Source organism: Colossoma macropomum, unplaced genomic scaffold, assembly GCF_904425465.1.
Source record: "Colossoma macropomum unplaced genomic scaffold, Colossoma_macropomum, whole genome shotgun sequence".
Classification (NCBI taxonomy): domain Eukaryota; kingdom Metazoa; phylum Chordata; class Actinopteri; order Characiformes; family Serrasalmidae; genus Colossoma; species Colossoma macropomum.
Window position 1 is genome coordinate 13343581 of NW_023494806.1, and position 15018 is coordinate 13358598.

At 38.8% G+C, this 15018-nt stretch overlaps 1 protein-coding gene across 1 annotated transcript in view; it reads left to right on the forward strand.

The window, feature by feature from the left end:
* Positions 1–15018, forward strand: part of msh3 (mutS homolog 3 (E. coli)) — a 90964-nt gene that overhangs the window by 5538 nt on the left and 70408 nt on the right. The window contains exons 7-8 of the mRNA XM_036598947.1: positions 289–422; positions 907–1073. Coding sequence (XP_036454840.1) covers positions 289–422; positions 907–1073 — 301 coding nt within the window. The remainder of the gene's footprint in view (positions 1–288; positions 423–906; positions 1074–15018) is intronic.

Consider the following 15018-nt stretch of genomic DNA (forward strand, 5'->3'; position numbering starts at 1 on the left):
TTTGTTTATTTGTTTTTAGCATAAGGTCAAGGATTTATTAATGTCTGGGTAGCACTTCTTAACCCCTTAAACCCTCAAGGCACACACTTCAGCTCCTTACTCTCCAACTGCATCACTTACATATTAGCTTTGTATTGCTTTTGAAATATTTGTAGTTATTTAATAGTAGGAATTATGATTAATAAATGAATAATAGGCCATGAGCTCAAGGGGTTAATGTGTGGTTGGGGATGACGTTTAGATTGTTTATAGAGAGCTGTAAATGTAAGTTTGTTTGCTCTGTTTCAGATGTGAACCCCTTGTTGACACTGGGGGATTTGGAGCAGGCTGAAGATGTTGTGCAGGACATGCCCAACAGCTACTTGATATGTGTGAGTGAGAACTGGGACAAGCAGAGCAAAGAGCTGACCATTGGCCTGGTGGTAAGTACAGCTTCCTCTGAACTCAAGCAGAACAGTGCACTTTTAGAAATAAAGGTTCCTTTAAGGTTTTTGGCTTGGACATATGGGTCTAGGAAAAGCTTTTAAAAGGTGTAGAACCTTTACATTAAGTGAAAGTCCACTTAAACTTTAAAAAAGTTCTTCACACTTACACGTTGCATTTGCAAAAATGGTTCTTTGAAGAAACATCCACCAAAAAGGTTTTCAAAGGAACCAAAACAAAATGGGGAACCAAAGAACCCTTTTTGAACTAGCTTTAGGAGTATAGTATGCCAAGTCATGCATTCAGGTGTTTGGCTGTAATTGGAAAATTATCTTTCCTGTTTTAATGGAATCATGTCCAGTGGGATGACTTAAAGAAGTGCAGTTTAAATTCTATATTAGTGCTTCATAATCCAGCACTGATTGATGTGACCAGGTCAGAGTGAGTTGATTATGTCTGTGTGGTTTTCTGTCTTGAGTGCAGGTGGTACAGCCCAGTACAGGAGATGTGATGGTGGACTGTTTTGGGGACAATGCATCTCGTTCTGAGCTGGAGGCCAGAGTTCTGAAGATCCAGCCTGTAGAGATCCTGGTGCCCTCCAACCTGTCCGAGCCTACAGAGCGCCTACTACGTACCATCGCTCTGTCCAGGTTAGGCATCCATACTTTTACATTTTCGTTTATGTAGGGGTGTTTCGGTTCAGTCTGAAAGATCAGTATCGGAGCCAATCAAGGCATTTTTGGTGGGTTGATATTTCATATAGTGGTCCTGATCCAATTCAGAATGCATGTTAAGGCCGTTTTACCTTACCTGTTCTGTAATGAGTGATGTAAACAGAGATGATCCTGATTTGTGACAGTCATGTTTTCCCACCCTCATAAAAGCAAAGCTTAAAATGATTACTCATATTAGTATTTGCCAGTACTTATATAAGTATTTTCTTATTTATTTTCACCAGTATCACATACTGTAAACTTTCCAGTAAGATGTACTTCATGATCTCCAGTTAATGGCAGGCAGTTACTGTCAGCTGCCATAAGAGGTCAGTAAATAACTTCAGACCGGTGAGGCCTTCAATTTTAGAACAGTGGACAGAGGCATGTTTTCATTTACTGGCAGCAGAATGTTTTTCCACTTGCAATTTGAACATTTTATTGAACCATAAATTAACCTTTATATTGGTCAAGATGATGTTTATTTTGATCTTGTTTTGGATGCATTCATTATTTTTAACTCTTATTAAGATACTTACGGACAGGCAGAACATCATTTCACAATAGCTATAATTTGTTTTAGCTCTAATTTGTTTTTCTGCATGCTATTTCTGGGCTTAAAAAATGTATTACAAGGTATAGAGAAAACTAGAATCCTTTCATTCTTGAGAGAAAATCAAGGGCTTCTGTGTAATTTTTTTTGTAATTGTGAGGCTTCTGTGTAATTTTCTGTCATTAATAATAGCTGTATCTCATGTTAAAATCAGAATAATCAAATATTAGCTGGTTTACATCCTCAGCCATGACTGTTGGGCAGATGATCTGTATGCTCTACTTTTCAGCATTCCTGCTGTATATTCAGGCCTCGTTTTTCAATGCTGTCAGCTATGGAGCGACATGGTGAATTGTGATGGATGCAGTGAAGGAGCATGGCTAGCCATGTCTTCCTTTCAATTTGACCAGAGCCTTTGTCTCACACACAGTGCTACTTTGTGGACTACTCTGTGGCCTCTGGGCCTAAAGAGAAAAGGTTAGTCCGTGGAGAAGAAGGAGAATGGATGGACTTCATTATGGTTCAGCCCTGCACAAGTGTTTCATCACCCTGTGAAACGCTCTGGGTTAGGGAGCTAACATGTAGCATCGTGTCTGGCGTCCATCTCTAGCTTGCTGTGGACAAACGCTTCAGTGACAGTCTCCTCTTTTTTTGGATTTTTTTTTTTTCGAATTGGGTTGACTTTCAATAGTAGGCTGATCTTTAGAAGGTGACTGAGTTCCTCTTGCATTGCATTAAAACCATTCATATGCTTTTGAAGAGGAAAGAGCTTGGTAGCATTTTGTGATAGGGAAGACCTAGCTCGTAGAATAAGCAGTGACTAAATTGGGCAAGTTAGTTTGGTTAAATAAATAAATAAGTAAATAAATAAATTAGGGGTGGGGAATCTCTAGGCACCTCACGATTCGATTACGATTCAGAGGGCTGCGATGCGATTATAAAACGATTATCGATGCATCTCTGTACATCATTTCTATTTTCTCACTGTGTGAGGACTTGGTAGTTTTAAAACAAAGTATTTGTAATGATCCATAATGAATTTACTTCCAATATCTTTTATTAATAAATCAAATGGAAGTGATGTGGCAAGTGAACTGGAAGGCTCTCATTCACTGCCTTTGGAGCACGAGACGCTGCTGCCAGTCATCTGCAATAAAATGCGCAGTTACAGTGAAATAAGGTCCAGTGGCAGTGGATGTCCACGCAGTGCGTTACAGCTATCCTACCTGGTTTTAGTGACTTTATAACTTTGGTTTTGGTCTCGTTGTAGAGACGGGGGAGGGGGGGATCGCTGTGTCAGTAAAGTATCTTCGAGACGTGACGTGTGCAACATTGCACGAAAGCCCTGTTTCGCAATGGCTGAGAATTGCCGTGCAGACTGCAGGTCACATAGCAACGATGCGTTATTCGCATTTATAAGCAGCGCAGTTGTTTTCCTGGCAAGTTAAAACTGCAACAAGAGACTGTCAAACAGTAAAACGTTGCGAAGATGAAGTCGCTTCTCTTTCGAATTTTCTCGTTCCACTTTAAATGGTGCCGCATTTACATTCGGCGCCTCAGTCAAAATTTAAGGTGGAACGGGAAAATTCGAACAAGAAGCTGGAGAAAAAGACGCGACTTCAGCCTCGTAAGACAGTCGAACGTTGAGAGACATGTTACAAGAAACTGCTCTAGTTTTGAGGAAAAGTTTTCTGGCGGAAATGGGAGGAAAGCGGCTGTAGGCGAAGCTTAAAGCAGAGCAAAGTAAATCTGCGTTCTCAAAGTAACAAAAATGTATATTTTTTAGCCTATACTAGGACATTAGCACATACTGGACAGTAAATGTTGTGGCTCCCAAGGTAGTTTGATTTTTGTTAAAAGGATAAAATGGCTCTTCTTATCATTTGTGTTGTGACTCCTGACCTAACCTGGCTTTAACGCAGAGGGAGCCGTTCGGATTTCTCACTCATCCACTTGTGTTTTTGTTGTGTGCCGTCACAGACTGTCCGGGCGCTGCACTTACCCACTTCCAAGTTTTGCCTTTTGCGTTCCGTCAACGTTACGTTATAAATTAAATATTTAGAAAATCGATTTTTAACATTTGTGAATCGATTCGGAACCGTTCATGTCCGCATCACGATGCATCTAAGAATCATTTTTTTTCCCCGCATATATATATATATATATATATATATATCTATATATATATATATATATATATATATATATATATATACACACACACTGGTAAAAGTATATAAATAGAAAAAAGTATATAAGTAGAAAAGGGAAAAATTACATGTGCAGAATTCTGCTTGAATTGACTTACACAGTAGGTCTGCACAATGTGTCATTTGATAATTGCTATTGTGATATTGGTCTTTGTAATGCTGCTGTTTCAGAATATAGTAATTAGCAAATAAACCCTCAAACCAGTCGTAGTGTTTTGTTTTATATATTTGTTTTTTGTTTTTTTTTATCTGGGAGCTGTGATCATTTTGACGAGTCAATAGTTTGACTTCTGCAGTTCCGTTTTGCTGAAAGTATTCATGCAGACAAATAAAACTGAAAATTTATGCTGTAAATAATTCTGTCCAGTCATTAGCAGTGTATCATTAGTGATTCACCAGTGCATTTTCTGAATATATTGCAAGTTGTATCGCAATTGAGAGACAATACTATTTGCAATACTATTTTGTCTATATTGTGCGGCCTGTTTATACAGTGAAGACAGAGCAAGTGCCCAATTCCTGTTGTGATTTATATGTCAGTGCAGGAAGAGAAAGTGGATGACACTTGCGGGGATTGTCTTAGATTTCCTAGTGGATCCTCATCTGAAGGGTGGGCTCGAAACAGAAGAAGCTGAAGTTCTGAAGTTTATTAAGACATTAAACTGCTCTCACCTGAAGAAGACTTAAGGCTGGTCTTGGTGTCTATTCTCCTCTCCTTGCAGAATTGGCAAGAAGTTTTCACGTGGCAAAAATGCTCAGTTGTTATAAACTATTGAGAATTAGAACCTAGAAGATTCCTGTAATGTTAATTACATAATTACATTAATTAATATTACAGTGTTGTTCAGTCGAATGCCCCAAGAAATGAGATTAAATCATGTTCTACAGGAATATCTTTAGGTATATGTTCATCAATCCAAGCTTCATTAGTTTTTGCAAAACTGACAGTAGTGTGCTTTTGTTCTGTGTTAATATTGTATTAATATTGTTTCACTTGCATTATAAAATGAAAAGTGAAATATATGAAGATCTTTTGAGCTCATCGCAGGATCACATATAAGCCTACTTACAGATAAGACTACTTTTAGCATTACTGTCACTGCAATTATTAGCTTTGTTTGACGTAATCTATACACAGAGAAACACCTGTGAGTTGTCAGGGTGGGTGTACATGTGTGATTTGACAGATGACTGGTAAAGTGCTAATTACAGAAGATCTGAGATGCTCATACAGTGTGAATTCCTGTGGTACACATGATGAATGCCTAAAAACATTTAAAGATGATGTGACGGAAATGTTCATCTAACTGTACTAATTGTTGTGAATAAAGCCAAATTTAGTAAATGTATAATTACTAGACTTAAATGGCAACTTTCTTGAGCTCACCATATCACACATAACAGTACTGTGCAGAAGTCAGCGACCACTCATTTCATTCATTTATTTGAATTCCAGTGAAACATCAATTGACCATTAAATACAAGTTATTCATTTTGAGGGAAATATTTCTGAGGACATAAGATATAAGAAAGTCAAAGCAAAATAGTTGAAAGATTCAACAACTGTGCATGACCTGCTAGACCACTAGAACTGTCCCCATCAGATGAACATTACTTAAAGCTTTCTTCTTTGAGAGAGAGGAGAAAATCAAGCTCCACTCTTGCTTCAAATCTGAATAAATCCACAAGTGTTTGTCAATCCTTCCACTGTGAGAAGACAACTCAACACTGTAAGTCTCTATCTGTCAACATCACTGAATGTGTTTGAGATTACTTGAGAAGCAGATAATCCGACCAACCATTAAAGGCAAAGGGCGAACACTGAAATAAATACTGAAAATGTGATATTTGGTTGTTGAAGCTTCTGTGTAATTTTCTATTTATATTAATATTTTTTCTCCTGCTTTTCCCGATGCTTAAAAATGATCTTAATGGCCATTTTCAATGGACATTATATAAATGAAGTGTGGTCTCTGACTTACAGGGCACAGCACTGTGAGCATTTTTTGCTGTTCTCATAGATTCACGCTTTCCCACATTGTAAAAAAATATTTAATATTTTAACTGAAAAAATGTAACCAGGCTGCTCTCAAAATTTTGATTAAACTTAAATTAATTATGTTAAGAATATAAGACACAGATTATTGTTGTGTTAACTCACTGTTCAGTGTTCAGTAAAGTTCTGATAAGTTAGGCCAACAAATCTTTTTACAGTGCAAGAGCAGAAAGACTTTTAGTGTTTGGATCATTTTTAATAATAAATTCATCATTAATTGCACATCCTGGGGACATATTCATGTCTGCTTCATATTCTGTATGAGGGGGCCCAATTATTTTGAACGCTCACCAGCTTTCTATGAGGCATTCTCATAAGAGTACAGAGTGCATAGAAGTACACACCACCCATCTCTGGGTTTGGAGACCAAAGAACAATGGATTGGATTTACGTAAAGCATAATGTTAAGTGATCAGATATGTCCTTTGGTTCTTATTCCACAATGTTTCATGCTGTAGGCATAGTAATGCTAAAATCACATGTTGGCCTGGCTCTGACTGCCATGCAGCTCCTGTGCTCATCTGTTTAAGTGGCACTCCTTGTGCGAGCATATGGATGCTGCTTGTGGAGGGCTAATTAGCTGTGCTTGCGGTGCTATGTAACATTTGGCGAGAGGAAGGCCAACTAATATGCTGACCGTTCCAGAGGAGTGTGATGAGTGAAAAAGAGAGGATTCGCTTAGATTTGTAGGGGGCCAAGCACTTTCTGCAGGAGTGACGTTTGTCACTCTCTCTTTCCCTCTCTTTCTTAAAGTCTCTTTCTCTCACGCTTGTTGTTTTTCTCCCAAGAAGTCTCATCTTAATGCCTCTCCTCCTATCTGTTTTCCTCTTTGCCACAATTCTTTGGCTCCATTCCTCTTTTTTGTTTATCTATCTTTATCTCCTAATGCATAGTTTGCAGTCTTTTCCTGTAGTTTTTCATTCTGCATCTCTGTTTTTGTCATGCCCTGCACTATAGCTTTTGCCATGTGGTCAGTTCCTTTCTGTCTCCTGAGGCTTAGTGGCTCCCTTTACCATTACCATAGCGCTGCACACCCAGCAGCAGTAGCTAAATGTCGCTAGTGTCGCAGAGTGCTGTGGAGGGCAACGAGAGGCAGATGCCTAGCTCTCTAATGCCTCCCATTTAACAGTGTGGTTACCAAGAGAGAGAGAGAACTTGCCGGTCCAGCTTAGAGCCACCTCAGTCATACTTCCACTGGGCTTGAATGACCTTTTTGGTCTGGGGGCCATCAGCTTGTGCTTGTCCTCTGCGGCACTCTACAGCATTTGTGATGCTGAACTATCTGGAGCGGGGTCTCATGTACTAGGGCCTAATGGATATACTGATACACCCATATTGAGATCTCACAAACTTATTGATGTTGGCAAAATTCCTGATAATTATCAACAGCACCAACAGTTAGCGACTCACTTTATATTGCGGCAAATGCTGATGCAGAGAAAACTGTTAGAAAACATTGTCTTGCATGTCTGTCTTTGTGAAACTACTATAGTGACATAACAACTATTTCAACACAACACCATCATGTTAAAAATAACAAGCATGTCAGACAGATCCAAACGTAACTTCTTCTATGAAGAGAACTGATAAAAATTAAGAAAAACACAGAGATTGTTGGGTAGCTCCACCCTCAGCCCTCCAATATTTATATAACTGAAGAATGTGCATTTGTGCTGTTTGAGTGAAACAAACGTGACATTTGAAGTTTTATATTTGACAATTCACAGTTTACAACTGCCAATTATATCAGCCAGTAAAGCACTGTTCAACTAAAACTACTGAAATGTAAAATTAAAATCTAAAGTGTAAACATAATTAAACTTTTATTGGCCAGTATTATCAATTATCAGCCCTTTTTAATGGCATTTATTTTAGTAAATAAATCCAGATTAACAGACATTTTTAATGCTGTTGTTCACTGAAGTCTGGTTCATTGTCACTTTTGAGGTTTTCATCAGTTCCTATTTTTGTAGTCATAAATTGGTTTATTGAGTAAAATAGCTAAATGCCACAACTACAACCAAACTAGCAAGATAATTATTAAGATCTACACAGCAGTGCTAGCCAGTCATGTTACATTAAGGTCAAATTGTAAAGCTTGCCAAAAACATTTTAGTTCTCCAAAGAGGTTTCATTTCTTCTTTAAATGTGAGTTGTTATCTGAATGTCTTGGGTTGCTACAGGGGAGCTAAACATATTCCAAGAGAAACTGCAGCAGCCCCTAGCGTCCCATTGTTGGTGCCAAATCCATTTTTCATTTTCAAGCCCGTGTTTCCTTAACAATCTATGGGTGTAAACGGTGGCGCTCCTCAGGCTAAAATTGGTGTCATAGTGTCAGATCGTAAGTAAAACCAGTGCCAGCATGTCGGAACATAATCACAGCCTCATTTGCCTGATGTAAGTGAAGGGAAGTTCAAGGTTTCTATGCCTTTCACCTGAACAGCTGTCAGATCAGCGCGTGGGCATCTCTACATCCGCATCCACTCTTTAAAGGGCACTCCAATTATGCAGCTTGGAACTGAGGCTTGTTGAGCATTAGCTACCTAGTCATGCTACTGAACTGCGTCTGTTTGCGTGTGTGTTTGACTCTGTTGCTGCCTGTATTTGCCCACTGTGTAGGTTACTGTTCTCTTTGTTAGGGAGATGCTTCCATTAAGGGAAAAAATGGAAATTGGAAAAAAAAGCTGAAATTTCTCAGTTCACTGCCACTGTCTTAATGTAGGCATAAGTGAAATGAATCATAAACTACAGAACTATGTCTTGTACAGGATTTGAAAGGATTTCTTTTCCAATGTTACAGATTTTTTTTCAGATTTTTAGAGTTTTGGTGTTTCTGTACCTCCTCTCTAATGACTCTGAAATTTGAAGGAATATTCCCATTTTTCCTTAACATTTTTATTCCATGTTTTTCTTGTGTGTCTGTCTATCTGTCTGTGTGTGTGTGAAATGCTGAGCTGCTTCTTTCAGTAATCCCTCATCTGCGGGTGTGTGGTCACTTAAAGTCTGAGTTAATGTTATTGAGAGAGCGGAAGGAACAATGATAGTGTGATAGAACACAAAAATATGTGTTCTTAAGCATCTTATGAATATAATTTAACAAGTAAATGCCGTCTAGCCAGGCTGAGTGTGTTTTATTGTTGACACAGAACCAAAATAAAATATGTAAAAAATGTATTTTTAAATTCTCCACTTGTTAGGTTAGATAGAGTTAGTATCAGTACTCGGTATAGGACGATATTAAAGGATCAGGTGTCGGTGTCAGAATGGGAAAAGGTGGTATTGGTGCATTTGTAGTTTTAGGCCATCTTAGCCCTGTTGTAAAGCAATGTTAGTCATCAGGCAGCGTATTCATAACCATTTCATGTTATAAATTTGTAAAGGCGTTAAACACTTCTGATGTCAGGTTCCTATCTAAATTGCTTTAAAAAAATCCGACACAGTAAGTTTCTGTAGAGTGGAACATTTATCACTTTACTTAACGATTGTCTTATCAATTAAGTTTTTTTTTGTTTTGTTTTTTTTTGAAAAACTGAAGGATTTCTCCTTTGTGTTTACCTCAAAATGTTTAGCATCTAAAATTGTTTTAAAAACATAAAAACACAAAATTGTTTAGAAACATATTTTTGGATGTATGTTGAAATTTTTCTTTAATAGTTTTATTTCCACACTTTCATGTAGACAGAGGTCTGTGATGGTTGCACCTCACTCCTTTCCTGGGCACCCAGGGGTAGCCAAGGTGCCTATCCTAGCAACCGTTGCCTAGTGGTTGCTGTGGTATGCGTAATGTGGCTCTCCAGGGGGTTCCAGATGCTGTGTCACGGGTGCTACTACCATGTACCTCAGTGTCGGCTAGTTAGTGTTTATTAGATCAGAGTGCTCCTCGGGGTAGGACTGCACTAAGAATATTATTTTCTAAACTGTTCTACCAACAAGGCTTTAGATGTGGTGGGTAAAATGGACTCTTGGGAAATAGTGCGTGTTAAGAAGGACTGAGCAGAGGCCTCTTGGTGGAGCTCATGACAGGTGTGAAACTGGAAACACAGTACAGAATGACCAGTGCAAAGGTTTACATCAGCACAAGTAGCTGACACTATGATTCAGTGTTCAATCTTATTAGTCAGGGGAACCTTTTTTCAAAAGGATGCAGTGTTTATTGTCAAAACCATTGCAGAGAAATAAATGAAGAAAAAATTGATCTGTGATGTCTTTGGACATTTATCAAACCAAAAAAGTATTCTGCTACCAAGAATAACTTCTTCTTTCTTGCAGCTTAAGCAGAGTTTGCTCAGTTATTATGAATAGAATAAACACAGCTTGCTGTTTCTGTGCCAGTCTAAATTTGATGCTAGTTCAAAAGTCCACACTTTAAATCCTTCTTGAAATCTTCTGGCTTGATGTGTTTTTGAATACACCCAGATATTCCTCAATACAAACTTTATGTTCAACTTTAAGACAAAAACAGTTGCTCAGGCGCTGTGTTGCTATGGCTAAAGATTGTATCAGCCGATAAATCCTGCAGAAGTGAAAGACGACAACTGACACTGCCACTGTAGCCCTTTCGTTCAAATACAGCTTTTAAATGGTGAGCCGTATTGATGATTCTCTAGATAAAACCAGTGTTATTTCCAGCTGCTGCCATTGTGAAATTGTATCGCCAAAGTACCAAACTATGGAGAGGTCAGGTGTGCAGTGAACGAACAAAAGTAACATCAAAGTAGAAAGCAACAGTTACCCAGTTGCTTTTAAAACAAGACGTAAATGAGCAGGGCAAGAGAGAAAAGATACAACTGCTGAGGAATTAGACACACTGATTGTGTATATGATTTTATATATGATACATAGTCATTGATTGGATCGTCTATTTTTATTATTAATGAAAACATAGAAATAACAACATTCCAATCTGCCCTCAGGGGATGTTTAAATTTTGGACCCACTGAACATCAACAAACAAATGATACCCAGTCAGTTCATAATGGAAAGGGTCAATTAGTTCCTTGAACATGTAGAGAAAGAACAGTTTTATTCTATTTGAAGGTTTTGTTGTTCAGTTTCCAGTAACCTCGAGAACAATTGCTGAGTCCCCCTTACCCCGAGACCGAGACTGAGCCAAAATAATCCTCTCGTACTACAACACAAGTATGTTGTTAAGAAATTGGGTCTTTCTGTGAGTCGTAGGTGTACAATATTGTCAGTATCTGTATAGCTCCTTCTGCCCTCCCCTGTAGTTACACCACTTTCTGTGACATAGTTAACCGTGACAGGTAGCTGATGTCTTTATAGTATATCTTCTACATTAATCCTTCATTGCTAAGTTGGGTAAGTTTTGGAGACATATTTTGAGGAAATGTGTGTAGGCTAATGGAACAGCAACCATTTGGTATTTAGAGAACGATACGTGCCAGCAACTCGCATCTCATTTGCTCCCGGGATATTTAGAGCCAGTTATCTTCAAACTCTGCTACAGTCTTAATTTGTCACAAAACAATGTGAAATGAGCCTACTACTGAGCATCTTCCAAGAACATTTGTTACAATACGGAGTGACGGAGGAGGCCACCTGCTGACTACTCTCCTCGCTGTGTGTTGTGGAGGCTCCTTGCTTTTTCCAGACATGCCTGTCTCGCCTAAAAGTGGCAAATATATTTTGTTTTTTTGTTTATCATTTTTGTACTAATTCACATTCGAACATCTTCGTATATAATACCTGTTCAAACCAAGTTATCCTTGATATTTTGAAATTAAAAATGTTTTTAGACTGCGCATTGTTGAAGTTTCAAGCCATTCTGTTCTTCTCTGTCCATACAAATCATATAAGAAAGCTAAGCTGCTTTGAGTTCATCATATTAGTGGTTGTGATGTAACATTTTTAGCCTACCATTCAAAAGTATGGAATCATGAGTGATATTAATAGACACTTTTTATGAAATCAACTTTTAAAAGTTTTTTTAGTAGTAGTAAAGATTATTAAATGATAAGTATACTATAATTATCTATATTTAGTACTTGAAGTTCTCTGCCTTGAAATTTGATCACCACTTTTCAAGTACGATGCAATTTAGGACACTTTTGTTATAACTTCATTTTCAATGTGCTAATAACGTTCTTAATCTAAAGCATGGTCTTATAGACAAATGTAGAAGTGCACTTTGGGGAAAATATATAAAATACAAGAGGAATGTTCGATATGGCCTTTTTTAAGAGTGCAACCAACAGCAGCATGCAGCTGTGTAAATGTTGCCATGGTGATTGCATCCATTAAAAATAGGTGATGATCAAAGGAGAGCTTTGTTTTTTTTCTGGTCAGAAATCTCAGGGCTTGGCCTTGATTGAACCTAAAGAAACAAAAAAATTGACACCAACATTACAGTGTTATGAAAAAAAAAAATTCTTTCTCACATGGACCTGGAAAGAACAGTATACTCAGCAGAGCAATAAATGTCAGCACTGTATGTCAAGATAAGTGTAGCAGGGAAGAAGCCTCAATATGTGACTGTATTGACGTTTTCTATTGACTTGGGGGATGGCTTTCTTATCTCTTATTGCTTTACCGGGAAAACACTGATGAGCTGTGGCAGGTGTGTTGAACTGATCGGAGAACAGCAATAAAACTGCTGTCATAAAGGCTGATTAAAAGGAAAGGCAGTGATATTGGCGAGCTGGCCTTTGGAATGATGACCATAAATAAAGTTCCACGGGGGTCTGTATGCTTTATAGAGCACTAAAGAAGTGTGTTTGCATGTTGGATGGTTGTGATTTTCGGCTTGCTTTGTTTTGAAATGCCAGTAGACGTCTCACCACTCTTGTTCTCTTGTACTTTTTCTTGTCTTCACATGTCTTTGCCTCTGAGCTCATTTGCTTGAACCCTTCAGGGAATGTGCTGTTTAGCTTGTCAGGATGTTGTGTGCGTAGAGGGGATGTTAACGGGTACTTTATTACTCTGTTAACCGTCAAGGTGCTAGTATTCAAATACTGAAATCACTGTTCAGTTATTTGTTCTATTTCAACACAGGAAGATGGAGAAAATATACGGACACAGTTTGGTGAAACGCAAAAGTGTAGCCGGAACTTTTTGAATGGGGTGGCCAGGTAAGCCCCAGAGAGTCTGTTGGAGTGGCACACTGTTAGGTAGAACTGTATGTGTATGTATGTATATGTGTACATATACATATAGTTTTTCATATGTATGTGTGTTCGATTACAGTTCAGAGGGCTGCGATGCGATTATAAGACGATTATCGATGCATCTCCATGCATTTTTTTTTTCTATACAGGATTTCTATTTTCCTACTGTCTGAGGACTTGGTACTTTTAAAGCAAAGTATCTGTAATGATCCATAGTGAATTTACTTCCAACATCTTTTATTAATAAATCAAATGGAAGTGATGTGGTAAGTGAACTAGAAGGCTCTCATTCACTGCTGTTGTTTGGAGACGCTGTTGCCAGTCATCTGTGATAAAAGGCGCAGTTACGGTGAAATAAGATCCAGTGGTAGTGGATGTCCACGCAGCACATGTTACAGCTATCCTACCCGTTTAAGTCAGTGATTTTATTACTTCTGTTTTGGTCTCGTTGTAGAGACGGGGGAGGGGGGGATCGCTGTGTCAGTAAAATATCTTCGAGACGGGACGTGTGCAACATAGCGCGAAAGCCCTGTTTCGCAACGACTGAGAACTGGCTGCAGGTCACATAGCAACAATGCGTTATTCGCATTCATAAGCAGCGCAGTTGATTCCTGGCAAGTTAAATCTGCAACTAGAGACTGTCAAACACTAAAAAGTTGCGAAGATGAAGTCGCTTCTCTTTCGAATTTTCCCATTCCACCTTAAATAGTGCGTTTACATTTGGTGCCTCAGTCAGATTTTAAAGTGGAACGGGAAAATTCTAACAGGAAGCTGGAGAATAAGAAGCGACTTCAGCCTCGTAAAACAGTCGAAGGTTGAGAGACATTTTATGAGAAACTGATCTACTTCTGAGGAAAAGTTTTCTGGCGGAGATGGGAGGAAAGCGGCTCCAGCTAAAGCTTAAAGCGTAAAGTAAATCTGCATTTTTGTTTATATTGTGTAGCCTCTACTAGGACATTGTCACATACTGAGACATACTGGACATAAATGTTGTGGCTGCCAAGGTGGTTTGATTTTTGTTGAAAGGACAAAATGGCTCTTCTTAATGTTTGGGTTGCGACTCCTGACCTAACCTGGCTTTAATGCAGAGGGAGCCGGTCGGATTTCTCACTCATCCCGTTGTGTTTTTGTTATGTGCCGTCACAGACTGTCCGGGCGCTGCACTTACCCGCTTCCAAGTTTTGCCTTTTGCGTTCCGTCAACGTTGCGTTATAAATTAAATATTTAGAAAATCGATTTTTAACATTAGTGAATCGATTCAGAATCGTTCGGGTCCGCATCGCGATGCATCTAAGAATCGATTTTTTTCCGGCACTCCTTACATACACACACATATATATATATATAGACACATACACACATACACACCACACACACTAATCAGGCATAACATTATGACCACCTCCTTGTTCTTCAGTGGTCAGAACCCCCATGGACCCTCACAGAGCAGGTGCTATTTGAGTGATGGATCATTCTCAACACTACACTAACACTGACGTGGTGGTTGTGTGTTAGTGTGTGTGGTGCTGGTACAAGTGGATCAGACACAGCAGTGCTGCTGGTGTTTTTAAACACTGTGTCCACTCACTGTCCACTCTATTAGACACTCCTACCTTGTCAGTCCACCTTGTAGATGTAAAGTCAGAGGCGATAGCTCATCTGCTGCTGCACAGTTTGTGTTGGTCATCCTCCAGTCCTTCATCAGTGGTCACAGGACACTGCCCACAGGACGCTGTTGGCTGGGTATTTTTGGTTGGTGGACTATTCTCAGTCCAGCAGTGACACTGAGGCGTTAAAATGAGCGTAGAAACAAGGAGGTGGTCATAATGTTATGCCTGATCGGTGTATATTACTGTATTAAAATAACATGATTAAATCTGTCCATCATTTCCACAAGAATCAAATAACACATCAGCACAGTTATTACTGCAAGTAAATG